Here is an 18940-nt window from a genome sequence, read left to right on the forward strand (position 1 = left end):
AGGCACGCGCTATCCCTGGAGGATTCGATTTGCTAAAAGCTAAAGTCTAGCATAGATCGGAACCGATGTTATCAATTGGTCATCTCAAAGCCTTTAGTTTCCAGTAAAACTGGAATGAGGTTATCTGGCTAGAGCCCAGGAGTGGGCGGTCCTGGGTGTGAAACACGATTGTGTTTGAAATAGACATGAACATGATATGGACATGACAGAGAGGGAGGGAGAACATGCAATACACATTGTGTGGCTTGTGAGCATGTGCGTACAGGCACTCAGAGTGGCACTGGGGGCTGGCTGCTTCTCTGCTCCGATACAGTCTGCTTGTCTCCATGGTGCCTGTTGCCACACACGCTCTCTTTACAGAAAGTCACTGGGATTGTTTATTCCACCCCCAGCCTGGGCACCCGCCAAGGAGCGGCAGGCGCTTGTTTATCTTCTGGTGCATGCGAAGGTGTATGGCTCCCCAGCCGCAGTCCAACCTGAGGCACAAACACACGGATACATACACGTACACAGATACCACACGGGTGTAGATAACCATGTAGGTTTATTATAAGGTGAGACCAAGTTTCAGGCCATGGTAGATTCTCCATAAAGGGACACATATAACTCTCCAGAAAGCTCCTAGTATGCACGACACATATAACTCCAAGTAGGTACGTCATCAGTCTAGCCTCACCTAAAATTACAGACAAGTAAAAGAGCCACTCGCCCTGTGTTTGGTTCCCTGCTTCACCCTATCCCCAAAATGAATTACTGGATAGTGGCTGGCCAGATCTGGGTCATCACCTGCCCCATAGATGGGCGCAGAAGTAGTCCCCTAGGGAAAATGTGGGTACCACAATGAGAAAGGACATCTGTGTGAGACTCCATTAGCAGTGGTGATCTACACAAAGGCTACACGATGCCGGGCACTTGTGGACCTCTGAAAGCCTAGTGTTACACACGGTGCCATGAGGTTCAGAGACCTCGAAGCTAGCAACTGGCAATGCCAACACTGAGCACACAGAAGCTGCTTTCTTGCCCATTTTCTATTTCTCATTTGCTCTAGCAAGTGCTTCGCTGCCCAGAAATTTTAAAATGCGATTTTATTAGCAAGTCCCTTTGGAACAAAAGCAGTCATGAGGTACAGCAGAGGACCTATGGAAAGAGGCCTCAACCATGACCTCATAGCAGACACAGCCAGAGTTCTGACCTTACCCTTCAGATGCGCCCACAAAGAGGACTCTCAACAATCCACTACCCAAGTCTTTGTCAAAGAGAAGCACCCAGACTGCTGGAACCACTTGGCATAGAAAGATGCCTAGGAAGAGACCACAGGAGCTGAATAACCAGGGACAGTCCCTAAGGAACATCTGCCAAGTGTTGTCCTATGCATTCTCCAGGTCCTTTGCCCTTGGCCAGGGGAATTCTGGTGCACACTTACTCCACTTTCTAAGACTTCCCTGCAGATCTAAGCTCCAGGCATCCACTGTGACTGCTGTCTTCATAACCTTGTGTTGGCTGCTTCCCCTCCCTGGGTCACCTTCTCACCCCCTGCTGGTGTCCTAGCACCTCACAGGCCAGCCACATGCCTTTCATCTTCACCCCAGGCTCTCAGAGGCATCTCCAGGATCTGCATCTCATCCCTCCTTCCAGACTCCTGCCTCCTCTTGCTGGCATCTTTCCCTTTCCTTCTGTCTTGGCCCCTCCCATCCCAACCTCCTCTGCCTCTGTGGAAGATGCCACATTCATTTTTGTTCTTTCTTCTTTTCCTTTTTCCCTTTCTGGAAAAGACAGGATCTTATGGAGTCCAAGCTGACCGTAAATTTCTGGTCCTCTCTCCCCTCCTCTGAGTGCTGGAATTACAGAAGTGTGCCACCATGCCTCTTCTATTTCTCAGGGTGCAGACTTCCTGAGAACGTTGTCTCCTTGCTCACTGCCCTTCCTTCCTCCCGTTTTCAGAGCAGCCTGGTGTTTCCTTGGAAGGCACTAGGATTCTAATGCTTGCCTGCTTGTTTGAAATGCTCCCTCCATATGCTGACGCCCTCCCCACCCTCATGGCTGTCAGCTCTCCGTCGGGGTGCCTCCAGCTGTGGCAGCGTTAGAGTTCCACTCTGGACTCATAACTAGGGTGGTCATCCCACAAGCACCCCTTTTCCCCAACACACATACAGTATGTGTTCTCCATCCACAAGGTGGAACCTCAGAGGACCAACAAGAGCCTCTGTCAACATCCACCTCATGACTAAGGCCAGTTGATTCTCCCCCTCCCCAGGTAAGGGTTGCCTAGTATCCACCCCAGAAAAGGCTTCCGGGTCCCTTTCCTCACCTGAAACACTACCACGGCCTTCTCAATATACTTGGTTCTGCTCCAGTGTCGTTCTGCCTCTGGGGAGAATGTTGTAACTCAAAGCCACTTTTGGCGTCTCCTGGACCTCCTAAGCCTCAGTTGCTTCCTCTGTCACAAAGCCAATAACGCTCACCTTGAAGGGGCGGCCGGTGCAAGATGAGATGATGAGTGCGAAACAGGTTTTGTAAATTCTGAAGCTAATTAAGTACCCTCTTGGGCAGTAGGAGAACCATTTTCAGCACCAATAACAAGAGAGAGCGACTCTGTGCTGTCCGTGGTCCTGAAAACGGACCCGCGCTCCGTATTTATTCCGATGAAGAGGTCTGCATCTGAATTTAATTGTTCTAAGATTTTTGGGAACAGAGTCTCTCTGTTTTACTAGATAAGTCTTGCCAAGGCTGATATAGGACTCACTTTGTAGCCCAGGCTGGCTCGGAGCACAGGCTTATCGACCTGCCTAAACTCCTGAGTGCCTGGTTAGAGGCAGCGTCCCTAAAACTAGGCTTTCCTGTGAATTTTAAATCCTCACTTGCTATCTAGATTTTATTATTTTAAGTTGGTGATCAGATAAGAAGTGGTTCCAAAGACATAAGCCAAAGTGTGAGGCTGCGGGGAGTGACCTGTATGAATTTGCAATTCGACCTGGCCGCAAACAAGAAACTTATCTGTATTTGGAAAATGTGGTTAGAGTATCCCCTTGCTCCTGAGTGACTGGACTCGAAAGTCATTGACATCTATAAACCAAATTTTAGCTCTGTGTCCCTGCCTAAAAGTTTCATTTGCCTTCGTTATTATTTTAGCAGGTGGTTTTCACAATTCAGGCACAAGGATCTCTACTCACTTCCAAGACAGAGTCCTCATCTGAGAGGCAGAAGTGGAAGGGTCCCACTCCTCTGCTCAAATGTAGAGGGAAATGGGCAGTGAGTCCTCACGCCTTCTGCAGACTCAAGTGGAAGCCCTGGACATCGACTCCAGGAACCTTTTATTCCACGACCATTCTGAGGTGATTTAATGCTAGACCCATTTTACAGACCTAGAAACTGAGGCTCAATAAGGTGAGATAAATTGTTGGAGGGCATCCAGGGGGAGGACCAGAGGGTGGGAGGATGCTGCGGGGAGGAAGCAGGAATCCTCCCAGCCCAGGGCGGCCACTCGCGGGAGCGTGGGCAGCAGCGAAACAAAGGGCCGGGGGCGGGGCGGAGGGCGCAGAGGCCGGAAGTGCGGCCGAGGTGGGAAGCGGGAAATCTCCTCGCCTAGGCAGCTGGCAGATCGGGACAACCTGGGTTCCGGGGTCGCCGCCGCCCGTGCTCCCGCGGTGCTCTCAGCTGAGCAGCGGGCGGGCGCGCAGCCCCCCGGGCCCGGGCGGCGTCTGCCGGCCCTCGCGCGCCTCCGCGGCGCCCCCTCCCGGCTCTCGGGTGCGCCCAGCGCGCATGCCCGGGGCGGGGCGCCCAGCCGACCGGGGACAGCGCGGAATCGGGTCCACCCGCCAGCGCGGCCGGGAGCACCGGGGTGGTCTGCGCGGCGGGAACCGGAGCTGCGAGGAGCCTGCGCGGGTAAGCGGCCGGCGCGCGTGGGGCGGCTGGGCGCGCCGGCTGGGATCGCTGTCCAGGGTCCTGGACCGCGCGGGGCTCGGGCTGCGGGGCGGGGGCGGCGGGGCGGGGCGCGGTGGGGCGGGGCCCCGGTGCACTGCCCCGGCCTGTGGTGTGAGCAGGCCGCCCCGCATTCAGCCCCGCTGCCCGCCGCTTTGTTCCGCACCGCGGTGCAGGAGGGGGGCGATTCCCGCCACCGGGGGGAAGGGCTGCTCTCATTGATTCATCCCACCCGTCACACACCCAGTGTAGCACACACTCCTGGACGTGGTCGCACACCGCGATCATGCCTGGGAACCTCATCTTTAGATGAGGCCACAGGTACACACACACACAACCATGGCCCTTGGTCATCCCATCAGATTCACAAACCCGGCCACCTGTACACCCACCCAGGGCACTCAGTGGGGTCTACGCAGTCACAGCACCCATCCTGGATCAAGTCAGCAATACTCAAATCGACACTCAGCTGCCCTGCTCTGGCCAGCTTGTGCTTATGCCCCTTCTGCACCCTACACCTTGGAATAGGTTGTGACCCTTCCGCACACACTCGCTTTGTCTCTTAGCTCTTCTTCAGCCCACACTAGCACATGTCTGCACACCCTTGAACGTCCATTCTTGCCCTTCTGTGGACTGGTGGATGGACAAATGGACAGGTGGTGTGGGGAATGTCTCTCAGAGAAGGCCTTTGTTATAGACTCTGTCACCTGTGGTAGCTTGTCGCTGTGAGGGCACTAGATGAGGGGACAAGTGGCAGAAGCCTGGGGTTTTCAGTCACACTCACAGACATACACAAGCCTTTGTCAGTCTTGTTGCCATAGCAGAAGATGCTTGCAGGTGCCTGGCAGCTCTGGCCCTGGCTGGGGGTGTAGAGATGACTCCAGACTGGGAAGAAATCCTAGAGGGAATGGAAGAGCCAGGCTAGCCCCGCCTCTCTGCCCACAGCTCTGCATTCCCAGGATAGCCCAAAGACAAGGGCCTATGCATACCCTCAGGCTAGCTCTCCCAAGGTGAAACTGTAAGGCCACGTGATGGCAGATGCCCACGCCCACAGGGTCCCCAGTGGCCCCCACAAGGCATAAAAGCACAGGCCATCCTGTGCTCACAGGGTTGACAGACTGGGACCAGGTCCTGGCCCAGACTGGCATGAGCTGGTGCAGTCCCTCCACAAACAGTCCACTTGCTCATTTGCATACCAGATGAGTTGCCCCCTCCCCCATTCCCCTACACGGTCATTTCAGCCTGCTACCTATATGGATCACGCACACCTCCTTATGTCCAATCCAAATATGCAGCCGTGTGTCCATGAGGTGTGCGTGTCCCCAAAGGCATGTGTGTGTATGCAGAGACATTGACTTGCTCTGTGATGCTTTCTGGTTCTATTACCTATGAAGCCCATAGGATTTGAAGGATCTTTGGCCTAGGCCAAAAAGAAAGGGACTTTAGGAGCCAGTGTTTGGACCTGAATTCAGCCCTCCAGAACCCATCCAAAGCCTAACCTCAGCGCTCAGGCTGTGAGAGGGGAGAGGAGGATCCCTAGAAGCTGAAGGTGTACAACAGAAAGACCTTAGTAGTGAAGAACTGACCCTTGAGGTGGTCCTCTGAATTGCATGTGTGCATGAGAATACCCACATTCACACACGCACACAAAGAGGAAGAAAAGAGTCTAGCTTTAGTGTCCAGATGTTGATTGATAGACTGAGAAAAATCCAGGCTTTGAACCCCAGTCTTCCTCCTGACTTCAGGGTCCTCATCTATGGCATGGGATGATAAGGGCCCCCGTTGTCATGGAGTCTACATGGTAAAATGAGCCTGGGGGTTCTGGGTCCAGGGCTAAGCATGAGGTAGGATAGGAGTGGAGATGGTTTCTAGTGGAAGGATAGAGGAAGAGGATGTGAGGCTCCAGGCCTGGGCTGCCTTGGAGTAGTGGCTGGAAGCTACTGAGACTCCTCTCAATTCAGGAAGGATTTCCCCAGCCTTGTAAGCAGCAGATCCTTTGGGGTTTGTCTCTGGCCTTTGGAATGGGAGATTGAGGCTCCCAGAGTGGGAAAACCCACACAAAGTCACAGGACAAGTTAGTGACTAGGTTGGGGCTTGACCCACAAGCTGTCCGTCCCCTGTACTGGGCGCAGTCCCACCTCAGAAGCTGAGAAGCTGGAGCTGGGAACTGGGACGCCAATCTCTTCCTGGCTTTGCAGTAGGGGCATACAAACACCTGGCCATGCCTACCTGCCGGACTTCCCGCTTCCTTCTTGGAGACCAGGAGCATATCTCCTGCCGGACAGGTGTGTGGGCTCTAGAAGCACTTGGACAGAGTTACTTCCTGCTTTTCTTGGCACATGAGTAAGGTGTGAAAACTTAGACACTTGCAGGGCAGGAAGGTAACATACATGAGGAAGTGATGATCAGAGATGAGTGGCAATGGACAGTTAGTATCCAGGGCACCATCGGGAGGGGGGATTGTGGCTACTCGCCTCCTTCAGGACACTCTTCTCAGCACCAGCTGGCTGTTGCTCTGCAGGAAGCATGCCCAGCTTGCCAATTTTTTTTTGTTTGTTGTTGTTGTTGTTGTTGTTGTTGTTTTTCGAGACAGGGTTTCTCTGTGGCTTTGGAGCCTGTCCTGGAACTAGCTCTGTAGACCAGGCTGGTCTCGAACTCACAGAGATCCGCCTGCCTCTGCTTCCTGAGAGCTGGGATTAAATGCGTGCGCCACCACCGCCCGGCTCAGCTTGCCAAATTTTAGTTTGCCAGAATAAACCTGGACATTGGATTTCCACACGGACTCTATCAATGTTTAGATGTTGATGACTTTGCTCCTTTATTTAAAATTGACTTAAGGTGCTAGAGAGGTTTGATCCCCTCCACCCACATAAAGAAAGCTCCAGAGAACCAGAGACAGGAAGGTCCCTGAGCCTAACTGGCCAGCTAGCCTGCCTAATGGGTGAGTCCCAGGTTCCAGTGAGAGATCCTGCCCCCAAAATAAGGTGGACAGCTCCCAAGGAATAAGATCCAAGGTTGACCTTTGGACATATGGACACACACATACACACACAGACATACACGCACAAACATGCACAGACACATATATACACACACAGACACACACACAGACACACACACAGACACACACAGACACACATACAGACACACACAGACACACACACACAGACACACACAGACACACATAAACACACACACAGACACATACACACACATACAGACACACACAGAGACACACAGACATACATGCACAAACACAGAACAGACACACACACAGACACACACAGACACATACACACACATACAGACACACACAGAGACACACACACATGCACAGACACATACACACACATACAGACACACACAGAGACACACACGAACACATAGAGACACATAGACACACACACATATACACACAGACTCATACACACACCTACACACATACAGACACACACAGAGACATACACACATGCACAGACACACACGAACACATATATACACACACAGACACACGCATACATATAGACACACACAGACAGACACACACATACACACACATGCACAAACACACACAGACACATATATACACACAGAGAGAGACACATAGACAAACACAGAGACACATACACACAGAGACACACAACACACAGACACAGACACACACAGACACACAACATACAGACACACACTGACTTAAAAAATAATTTGTTAGCATTGTAGGCCAAACAAGCATGTCCTAACGCCAGATTTTGCTGAATTTTGTCTCTGCTGCAACCATTTCAGACTCAGCCCCCCACCCCCGCCCCCTCCTGGGAGCACAGCTGGGCTCTGACAGGCTGAGTAGATAAAAACAGTCTTTCCATCTACACAGCCTGGCCCTAACGTGCGCAGAACCATGCACACCCCTCATCTACTCTAATTCTCACGACAGGCCTGGTGGGGAGGGAGGCATGAGTCGGTGTGAGTGGTGGGGTTAGTGAGAAGGGCCCTGATGGGAGACTCAGAGCTGCTGACTGGTGAGCTGTCTGCACTTTCTGCCCAGGCCACACGGAGGCAGGGGCTGCTGTGGGGAGACCCCTAGGATGGGCTGGACTACCGGTGTGAATTAAGGGGTAGTAAGGGCCGGGGAACGGCTCCTTTAGCCTTTTCTGACCCTTGCGGGCTGTACGTCCCTCCCTGTGTAATTGCTGGGCAGCTGTTACATTTCTGTGTTCCAAAGGAGGAAACTGGGAAGCACGGCAAACAGACCTTGGTCCTCACTGGAATCTGGGTACTTTCTCTTGGCCATCTGCCCAATCACTCGGGTTTATCATATTCCTTCCCACAGTCCCAAGGACAAGATGGGTCACAAAATCGACCGGAACAATTGTTTTGTTTGGCCTTCGTGTATGTGAAAAATGAGCCAATATTTAAAATATAAAAAATCCATATGTGTGACTTTGCTCAGTGAATTAAGGACCTGGCCACAGAACAGTCACTCACACTTCCTATTTAAAACACAGCAGTGTTTGCTCAGTACCCTTAGGATAGCACCCACCACTCCCACAAGGCCTCTCCCTCCTCTCCGCTCCCTCTCTGATACCAGTTCTGCTCCAGCCTCTCTGGCTTTCTCATGGCTGGCTCCAATGTCAACCTCCTCAGAGGGGCCTTCTTGACCACGTGTCCCGACCAGTGGCCCACTCCTTTGTCCTCACAACATCGCATATCAGAAATGACATCATTTATTTACTACTGGCTTATTACCCTCTCCTCATCCTTTCCCGTATCCCCAGCACATGGAATTTGCAGAGGTGTCCAGTAAGTGTTGCGTTAGTGGGTGCATTCTCATTTGTCAAAGAAGCTGGAACTGGGTGCCGCTACCGCTTTCTAGGATACAGTATTTTTGTCACGACCCCCACTGTGATCCTTCCAGGCACCTTCACTGGAGGGTATTGGGGTCTCTCTTGCTTCGGGACCTTTAGTCATCTCCTTTGCTCTATCCCAACATCACTATTGGTGGGCAAAGTAAACGAAGACAGACTCACGCATGCCGCTCATGTCCGATGCCTGCCTGTCCCCGCAGACTAGGGTTCTTCCATACCCTTGTTTTTATGCTGATGGAATCCAGATCCAAAACTTCAACCACACCCACGTGACTCTTGCACACCCCCCATAAATTAAAAAGGCATCCAGTTTCAGCTCTCCAAAACCGAGGAGCCTATAGTCCTCAGCAAGACTGCCCTCCTGTGTGTCCATCCCTGGGATGACTACCATCACCTCAAGCCTCAGACTTGAGATTTAGGGAACCCAGTGGTGAACAGTTAGGACTCAGCGGGAACCTGAAGCCCAGTCAGGGACTCAGGTTAAATGGACACAGGCAGCCGAGCCATGTTGGCACACACCTTTAATCCCTCACTCGGGAGGTAGAGACAGGCAGATCTCTGTGAGTTCAAGGCTACAGAGTGAGTTCCAGGACAGGCTTCAAAGCTACAGAGGAAGACTGTCTTGAGGAAAAACAACAACAACAACAACAATAACAAAAAAAAAAATGGGCACATGCAGAGTGATAGAAACCTGGGAAGGGGGATATAGGAAGGGGCCATGAGACTCCGGAGGAAGCTGGTGGGCAAAAAAGGCTTCCTGGAGGAGGGAACATTTAAGCTGAGAACCAAAATGTTAATGACACAGTCAGTCTAGGAGGAAAAGATTTTCACAGCAGAGGGTGTGTGGAAGCTGAGACAGGAGGGAATGCCAGCCATGGGTGTGCACAAAGCTCTCTCTCTCTCACTCTCTCTCTTTCTGTGTGTGTGTGTGTGTGTCTGTGTGTGTGTGTCTGTGTGTGTGTGTCTCTGTGTGTGTGTGTGTCTGTGTGTGTGTCTGTGTGTGTGTGTGTCTGTGTGTGTGTGTGTCTGTGTGTGTGTGTCTGTGTGTGTGTGTGTGTGTCTGTGTGTGTGTGTGTGTCTGTGTGTGTGTTGCTTGGATGTGAGAAGAAGTTATAGAAGATAAATACCAACAAAGAAAGGAGGTGACTATACAGGCTTAGACAAGCATTGGGGAGATGACTTCCTCACACAGATCCAGTAGAGGTTTCTCTCACTTTTCTGTTCTTTCAAAACTGTGCAGCCATGCAAAATGGAGTGGGAGCTCCCGTCGCCTCCTCAGGTTCAACACAAAGTGCTCCTGACCTGTTCGTGCTGCCAATCCTGTGGACACAGAAAGTGAGCAGTGCCCAGGAGGATGACCTGACAATGGCTGGGTCATTGGTGTAGGGACCTACAGTTTGAAACTGTTAGTTGGTGGTTTTCTTGTGGTTTGGGGAAGGAACCCACGGCCCTGCACACGCTAGGCAATCACTCTAGCTATCTAGGCAATCCACCGAGCTACATCCACAACCCTTTGCTGTTTTTTTAGGATGAATTCCTTCTGTTTATTCTTCTAAGTTAATATAGGGCTGGAGAGATGGCTTGCCAGTTAAGAACACTTAGCACGCTTGCAAAGGACCCCTACTCAGTTCCCAGCATCCGTGTTACAACCACCTGTAATTTCAGTTCCAGGGGGAGGAGTTCCAGGAGGAGGCCTCTGGTCTCCTCGGTTTATGCACACATGCACATATACCCATATGCAGAGAAACACCTGCACATAATTTAAATTGCGCATTTTCATTGACTATAGATGGTGTGCTAGAGATTCCCCATATCATCTCAGATTGACTGAGTCTCCTGATTGCATCCAGAGGCCACAGAGAGTTGCTGACCCACACTGTTTAGGGTTGTACTAAGTACACATTGTGCTATTTAAGCAACCGCAAGATCACCCACAGCATGCGTTTCTCAGGACACACGGCCACTGTCACAGCACGCGTGCAGTGCTCACCTACAACCCGAATTCAGACCCAAATACAAAGAAAGGCTCTTTCACCCTCAGATCCGGGTCTTACTATAGAGAGGCCATCACAATGAAAGTTTCACGAGATTTTATCTTGGAATTTTCTGCCTATAAATAATCCCATGAACACGCACATGGTTTCCCTCAGCCACACGCTCAGAATCCTGGCGGTCATGTTGCCCCTGTCCCTACGTGTCTTTGCTTGCTCAGTCTCTCTCAGGCATCTCTCCTCTTCACTCTACATGTTCCAGTGTCTGTGTGGTGGTCCATGTGGCCGTCTCACATACCCTGGCCATTTCTGACTTCCTCACCACCGGGGGCTCTCCTGTACGATGAGGTACCATCCTGTGTCTGCAGGAATATCCCTGGAAGGGGGCTTGCTAGCTAAATCACTGTGTGTCTTGTAAACACATGTAGAGATTGACAAACACCCTTCCTAGAAGAGTACAGCTGGTTTAATTTCCCAACAAGAATAAGGGGAGTCTGGGTCTAGGGGTAGCGCTGCTGGATGTCAGAAGGCTCATGCAGTGTTTCACATGGCTAATACGTCCTGAGGATTTCCTTCCTGTGTACATGCCTGTTGTTCTTGACGCTGATGTGTGGATGAGAACAGTAAAGTCCCCATTGCTTAGATGTCCTTGTGTGACTGCGTGTGTGTGTGTGTGTGTGTGTGTGTGTGTTATGATTTGTTTTGAAACCAGTTCTTGCAATGTAGCCCTGGCTGACCTCAAATTCAAGCTCCTGCTTTTGTTGTCAAACACTGCGATTACAACTGTGCCATCCCATGGGGCTAGCATTCAATGAACACAGATCTACAGCACAACAGACAGTAACAAGTATTTTGGATTTTAAAAATTCAGGAAAACAAAACTGGGTGTGGTCCCTTTAACCCCAGCACTGAGGAGGGAAAGGTAGACAGAGTTCTGAGAATTTGAGGCTAGCCTGGTCTACATAGAGAGTTCCAAGCCAGCCACACAGTCTACATAGTGAGACTGTCTATATAGACACACAGTGGATGGAGAGTGACATCAACATTGAGGATGATTAGTTTATACAGGATAGATCAGGAAAGACCTCAGAGAGTAAACCATGCAGGACCTGGAGTGAGATGGCTGGTGGAAAGGCCCTGAGAGCGTTGGGTGGTATTTAAGAAACCATGCAGTAGCCCATTGAAGCTAAAACCACACACAGAGAGGGGAGGATGCGAGGAGGGTGGACCAGACCAGAGACAACAGAACCAGCAAATGCAGGGTCTCCAGAGTTACTGTATCTGCTGCTTGTTCGCATCAACTGGGGAGATGCTGAACAGTTCTGAGCAGAAGGTGATCTGCCTGGGGTTTAAGATCCTTCTTCCCACAGCTTTTAAGAATAAACTGGATAGGGGAAGGGAAAGTAAGGGTAATCCAGGTGCAGAGTGTTGACGCATGGGGCCCAGGATGGCAGGGGCCCAGGATGGCAGCCAGGTTTGGATATGTTTTCAAGGCGGATTAATTATATTTCACTGATAGGTGGTTCATGGCCTATGAAAGCCAAGAGAGGCTCTAGAGCAGTGGTTCTCAGCCTTCCTAATGCTGCGACCCTCAAATACAGTGCCTCATGTTTGGCGACCCCAACCATAAAATTATTCCATTGCTGCTTCATAACTAAAATTTTGCTACTGTTATGAATCATAACGTAAATATCTGATATACAGGATAGCTGATACTCAACCTGAAGGGGTTGCGACCCACTGGTTGAGGACTGCTGCTCTAGAGATTCTGGCCTGACCATGGGTAAGATGGTCTGGGGGCCATCACCCCAACACCATCACCAACTCTGCTCATTCTGGCTGCGGCAGGGGTAATGGCAGTTTCTCCTAGGTCCATCTATCTGCCTGCTGGCCCCTTTTCCCAGACGCTCCCCAGGCATCACAGTTTCCTCTCTCCTCGGATCTCCAGCCCAGCAATCCCCCACCTTACCCAGTACTCTGCAGACCACGCCCACCATCGTTCACTACAGCCAATTGCCTTCCACCAGTTCTACAGGTCTCATTTCTGCCTGAAGGACGGACCTTCAGGGCGCATTGCATAGGCCGGGCTATAAGAATGAGGGCGGACCACTTGAATGAGAAGCTGACTGGCTTCCTCCTGGGTCTTGGCCAGCTCCTTTCTCCTTCCAGCGCAACTGCCACACCACCTCAGAGCAGTCTTTGAAAGCTCATGACTGTGTCCTTTCCTTGACAGGCCGTTCACAGCTCCCCTACACAGACATAAACTGGTGGCCTACAGACATGTTTTCTTTGGCCCACATAGTGTTTGGGGTTTTTTATTTAAATCTTGAATTAGTTAGCATCTTTTACATCAAAGTCTGGATTTCTCATTTTCCTATGGCACCAGAGCAAGAGTTCCCAGGTTTCAAGCCTCCGGGACAGCATTTGATCCACCTTCGGAAAGCCATGCACTCTACAATTTGCCAGTTACGCTACCCCCGCCTTGTTTCGTATGCAGCTTGCTTCCCTCATTGAAATGACCCTTCTGGCCCAGTGACATCAAAAGTTTTCAGCCATTGGCCTTGAGAACAAGCGCCTCCCTTTGGGTAGCACGTTGCATGAGATAAGGCTGATGAAGGTGAGGAAACTGTAATGAAGTTGAAAGGTCAGATTGGTCAAGCTGTGAAGGGTCAGTTTGTCTGTCTGTCTTGAGGCTGGGTACTGTGTAGCCCAGCTTGGCCTTGTGCTAGAAATTCTCCTGCCGTGGTATCCCGAGTGCTGGGAGCACTGGCTTCTTAGATAGTTGTTGGGTGTGATGGTGCAGGGAGTGATAGGATTGGGTTCATGGTTTTAGCTGAGGCCTTCTTGACGAGAGGACCAGACAGGGACAGAGAATCCAGGGAGGAGCCTGGACATGGCTGAGTCGTTCCCCCTGGAGTGTGTCCTAAGCCTGAGTCTGTTCTCTCTGTTTCAGAAGCCACAGCTGTCCTGAGCTCAAGCATGGCTCTGAGGGTAGATGATCAGTCCTGAAGACCAACCTGGCTCCAACTGCTTCAGAAGGACTCCAGCCCCCCAAGACCCCTCTGCTTCCCACACAATGGGAGCCTGGGCACTGGGGGCCCGGTCATGAGGGACTGCTGCTCCTCCCCAAAGGCCATCCCTGCACCCCTAAAGCATACCCTTGACCAAAGCCTAGGCATGGACTCCAGACACAGCGGTCCCAGTGGGGCTGGGGAAGGGGCCTCCTGCTCTGAGAGCCCCGCTGGGAACTTAGCCTGCTCCTCTCCTCCCTGCACTCCTCTGCCAGAGACAGTGAGAGGACATGGAGCCTTGATCTCAGGAGCCTCTGAAACAGCTTTGTTTGGGAAGCCAGAGCCCGTGTCCTCAGCAGAAGCTGCTCCTACAACCCCAGAGAACAGAAATCCTGTGTTCTTGGAAAAGATGGATTCCAACTCCTTGAAGCAGGCAGATTCTACTCCCACAGGAAGGGAAGAGGCTGGGTCCTTGAGGAAGGAAGAATCCGTGTTGATGGGAAAGGCAGAGCCTGCAATCTGTGGAAAGGGGGAGCCTGGAACTGTTGGAAGGATGGATTGTGCAACTCCAAGGAAGGAGGATTCTGGGTCCTTGGGAAGAGTAGATCCAATGTGCTCCAGTATGGTGGATACAGCGTCTCCAGAAGGGGAAGAGCCTGTGTCTGTAAGAAAGGGAGAGCCTGTATCCTCGGGCAAAATGGAGCCAAGAAAGGAGGATCCCACATATTCCAAAAGAGAGCACCCTGGGTCTGCAGCAAAGGGAGATCTTGTGTCTTTGGAGAAAAAAGATATGGACCCTCCAGAAAAGGCAGACCCTGCATCCACTAAAAAGGCAGATCCTGGATTCTCAGGAAAGATAACTCCAGGGTCATCAAGCAAGACAGAACTTATATCCTCAGGAACAGTGACTCCTGGGACCAAAAAGGTGAATCCTGTATGTTTGGGGATGGCGGATCCTGCAGCTGTGGGAAATACAGAAACTTTGTCCTCAGCAAAAGAGGACCCTCCCTCCTCAAGAGAGGGTGGGCCTGTGTCTACGAGAATGACAGAAGCAGTATCGGCTGGACAGCTGGGAGGTGTACTTCCGTCAAAGACAGATGCAGCATCTGTGAACAGTCCGGGACCTCCAGGCAGTGCGGACCCAGTTTCCTTAAAAAATGTGGAACTTGTGTCCCCAGTGAAACCAGAACTCTTGTCTTCTGGGCAGGCAGAACGCGTGTCGTTGGTGAAGACAGAAACCCTATCCTCAGGAAGAGAGGACACAAAGTCTTCTAGAAGGGCAGATCACACAACAGTCACAGGAAACATAAAAACATCTCAAAAAGGGAATCCTGAGTCTTCAGGAAAGACAGACCCCATGTCTTCAAGTTCAGGAGATGCCAAGTCTCTGGGGACGTGGGGGTCCCTGTCTGCTGCAAAAGCTGAGACAGCAGCTGAGAGGAAAGGAGACCCACAGTCCTTGGAGAAGGCAAGTCCCACAGCCTCAGAGAAGGCTGGGCCCCTCACTTCCAGCAAGGTGGGCTCTGCAAGCCAGGGAAAGGCGGAAACTGTTCTCTCTAAAGAAGCCGACTCCACGACTTTAGGAAAAGTGGTCCCAACGGCTTCAGGAAAACTAGCTATGGTGTCCCCAGGAAAGGCGGATCTCATGGCCTCAGAAAGAGCAGAAGGCAATACAGCGGCGAAGGCTCCAGAAAAGAGGAATCCTGTGAACTCCACCAGGGTCTCAGGGAGTGCTGAGCCCAAGTCTGGGGTCAAGGTGGTAACCCAGCTTCCGGGTACCACATCCCCGGGAAATGTGGAGGTGCCAACTTTGCAAAAAGAGCAGCCACAGGTGTCTGGGAAGATGGATCCCCCGGGAAAAGTCGACCCCCCTGCGTCTGTGGAACCTGTGTCCCTAGGGAAGGCTGACTCCTCATCTCCATCTCCTAGAAAAGCAGAGTCTCAAACCTCGGCTGAGACCACACCTCTGCCTCTGGAGAAGGCCAAGGCCCCTTTCAGGCCATCCGATGGTACAGCCTGCAGTTCAGCCCAGCCTCTGGGAGATGCCCGGAGCCCCGGGGTCCTGCCAGAGCCAGCGCCCTGTGCCAGCACCAGCCAGAAAGACCTAGCGGCAGCTGCGGCTCAGAAGAGCCCCCGCGCGGAGGGTGCAGCGCCCCCAACAGGGCCACGGACTCGCGACAACTTCACCAAGGCGCCGTCGTGGGACGCGGGAGCGCCACCGCCCCGCGAGGACGCGGGCACACAGGCCGGCGCTCAGGCCAGCGTCTCGGTGGCGTTGAGCCCCATGTCCCCGCAGGACGGCGCGGCCGGCCCGGCCTTCAGCTTCCAGGCGGCACCGCGCGAGCCCAGCCCCTCGCCCGGGCCACCGTCGCGCCGGGACGCGGGCCTGCAGGTGTCGCTGGGAGCCGCCGAGACGCGCTCCGTGGCCACCGGGCCAATGACTCCGCAGACCGCGGCACCGCCCGCCCCGCCGCCCGCCTTCCCAGAGGTGCGGGTCCGGCCCGGCTCGGTGTTGGCGGCCGCCATGGCACCCCAGGAGGCGGCCGAGCCGGTGCGCGACGTGAGCTGGGACGAGAAGGGCATGACGTGGGAGGTGTACGGCGCCTCCATGGAAGTGGAGGTGCTGGGCATGGCCATTCAGAAGCATCTGGAGCGCCAGATAGAGGAGCACGGCCGCCAAGGGGCGCCGGCGCCACCGCCCGCCGTCCGCGCGGGCACAGGCCGTGCAGGCTCCGTGCGCACCGCGCCCGCCGAGGGCGCCGCCAAGCGCCCGCCTGGCCTCTTCCGCGCGCTGCTGCAGAGTGTGCGCCGGCCGCGATGCTGCTCGCGGGCGGGACCCACGGCCGAGTGATCGGTCCCCATTTTTGTAGCCCCGGGTTTCCAACCTTCTCAGGCTCCCTTCTTGATAGCAAGCCCTTGAGAGCTACGCCCCACCCCCAACCCCGTGCGTTCAGGCCTCCGAGGAGTGGGCAGCCTTTAGGGGCTTCTTTTCCAGTCCCTCCCTTCCCAAACACTGACGAAACCCCCTTTCCCAGTCCCTTTGCGACCACGAGCCCACACATCTAGCCCTTGACAATCCCGCCCCGGTGCCCTCACAGCCTTTCGCTCCACTCCCTCAGGTAGTACAGGGAGAGCACAGGTGCCTGCTCCCATCCCTCCACCCTAGAGCTGAGGCAGGCTCCTGAGATGGCCAGACTGGTGCTTTGAGGCCTCCAGGCGGCCCAGGTTCCTAGAACTGGGAAAGGTAGCATGCAGATCTCCAAGTGTTCCTCCGCGTGTGCTAGGACTGGTGCGAGGCCACCAGAAAAGCAGACTCTGAATGGGAGGCTGGGGCGGGGGAGGGGGGCGTGAATCTGAGCAATGAGGGGTCTCCACATGGTGCTGGCCCCACGGCCAGGGTGTCTCTTGCATGCTGTTGGTAGTCCTAACCCCACTCCTGTCTCTCCCCACCTAGACCCCCTAGCCCTGTTTCCCCTCCTACCCAGTCACTATGCACATTCCCCATAGAGGCCAAAGGCTAGGAGTGCCCTGGGGCTCAGCTGAGAAGGGAGAGCCATGGAAAGATCAGAGGGTCTTACACACCCAAGGTCATAGTGAGGCTCCTAGAAGGTCTCAGGCCACTGGGTGTCTGGGTGACAGCTGGTCTTGGGTATCAGGGACAGGACGGAGAGCTCATTTGACATCTGCAGTTGTCTTTAAAGGTCCCTCCCTCTCTTATCTACCACCTTTCCCCCCACAATGCTGTGAGCCTCAAGTTCCTTGTAACCACCCAGCACCTTGGTCCCTTTCCCTTGAGCCTCAGTTTTTGGCTACTAACTGTCACAGTATACATTGGTAATAAAACCTCTCCCCAACTCTCGTCTATGATTGAAAGATCATATATTATATTTAGGGGAAGGCAGGCAATACAGATTGCACTCGAAGAATGAAGGTCTCCATCACAGGTCTACGGTGTCCAGGCCAGGGTTGGTGAAGGACAGATCTCTCTTCTGCTGTTTACCTGTGCTCACCGGCCTTCCCGAGAGCACTGCACTCAGGGGCTCTGGGTCTGGTTCAGGTGAGTTGTGTGGAAGCGGCTTCTGGAGAGACAAGGAGGGAAGGTGAAGCCGGGGTTCTCGCCCCAGACCCTAGGACAGCAGTGGGCTTTTGCACTCGTCACCAGATGGCTCCTTGCCTGGAGGTTCCCACCCTCATTCCTTAGGCTCGCTCCTGTTGGGGCCTCTGTCTCCTTGCTGTATAGCAGAGACAGCCATGGCCAGGAGTGGTACAGGTGGGGTGGGCCTAGGGAGTCACCTTTGGCCTTTGCCTAACCCCAACAGAGCAATGTTCTAGCATTCTGCCCTGTCCTAGACCAAAAAGCAACTTGATCATAGTTCGTGCCACCTGTACCCCAGCGCAGGCCATGTGTTGGACAAGGTCCATCAGTTCCCTGATAGAGCCACAGATAGCCTGCTGAGGAAGGCAGACGCTGGGCATCACCCTAGCTAGGAAGAGGAGAGCAGGAACTGGTCAGCCATTTTCGTGGATGTCCTGGTACAACACTAGATTCTGCTTGAATTTGCCATCTCCTGTCTTTCGGAAATGTCACCCAGGGTTACAGCTGTACCTTGTCATAGCACTAACACACCTCTACTGTCCTTCCTCTTGTCTCCCCATGTGACGTCACTCACACAGCCCACCATCCCTCTTTCCTCCTCAGACATATACTTTCCTATGGGAGGGCCCAGCCCCTTAGCCAGGTTACTCTGCTGCAGCCTCCACGCCCTGCCTCCACAAGGCCAGAGCCCCAAGTCACCCCTGCCTTTGCCTGAATTCTGAAAGGGCTTTTTCCAGCCTGGAGATGTCACCATCCCTGGTAAACAGTGGAGCAGCCAAGAGCCCCGGAGACATTAGTCAGTCTGTGCTTACAGACCCTGAGCCCAAAGCAACCAGCATAGCACCAGATAACGTAACCTGGCACCTAAGCCAGCAGTCTTGACTTCTGATCTGATTTACCGCAGGCTGCCTGGTCTTAAGGCAGACAACACTCCCTGAGCATCTGTATCCGTGCTGCTGGATTGGCAGGGGGACTGGTTGATCTCCCGGTTCTCACACCTTGTACACAGTGTTTACAGAGCCCTATGGGTCGTGGCATTCGGGGATTGCGAGATAAAGAAAA

The 18940-nt window shown here is 53.2% G+C and overlaps 2 protein-coding genes across 2 annotated transcripts in view; one reads left to right on the forward strand and one right to left on the reverse strand.

The window, feature by feature from the left end:
- The first annotated feature begins 3531 nt into the window (after positions 1–3531).
- Positions 3532–17637, forward strand: LOC121445723 (G protein-regulated inducer of neurite outgrowth 1-like). The gene is made up of 2 exons (XM_041647869.1): positions 3532–3882; positions 13725–17637. Exon 2 carries the CDS (start codon positions 13877–13879, stop codon positions 16631–16633), a length of 2757 nt encoding a protein of 918 aa, XP_041503803.1. The 5' UTR covers positions 3532–3882; positions 13725–13876; the 3' UTR covers positions 16634–17637.
- A 7-nt stretch (positions 17638–17644) lies between these two features.
- Positions 17645–18940, reverse strand: part of LOC121445722 (cadherin-related family member 2-like) — a gene marked incomplete at its 5' end in the record, with an annotated part of 23934 nt that continues 22638 nt past the window's right edge. Inside the window, one exon of the mRNA XM_041647868.1 lies at positions 17645–17861. Within this exon, the coding sequence (XP_041503802.1) occupies positions 17721–17861 (141 nt within the window). The remainder of the gene's footprint in view (positions 17862–18940) is intronic.

Source organism: Microtus oregoni, unplaced genomic scaffold (genome assembly GCF_018167655.1).
Source record: "Microtus oregoni isolate MIOR12 unplaced genomic scaffold, Mior012 000395F_ref0000249, whole genome shotgun sequence".
Lineage (NCBI taxonomy): Eukaryota > Metazoa > Chordata > Mammalia > Rodentia > Cricetidae > Microtus > Microtus oregoni.

Excerpts from the sequence above, each read along its gene's own strand:
- LOC121445723 (XM_041647869.1), top strand. The coding sequence starts at position 13,877 with ATGAGGGACTGCTGCTCCTCCCCAAAGGCCATCCCTGCACCCCTAAAG.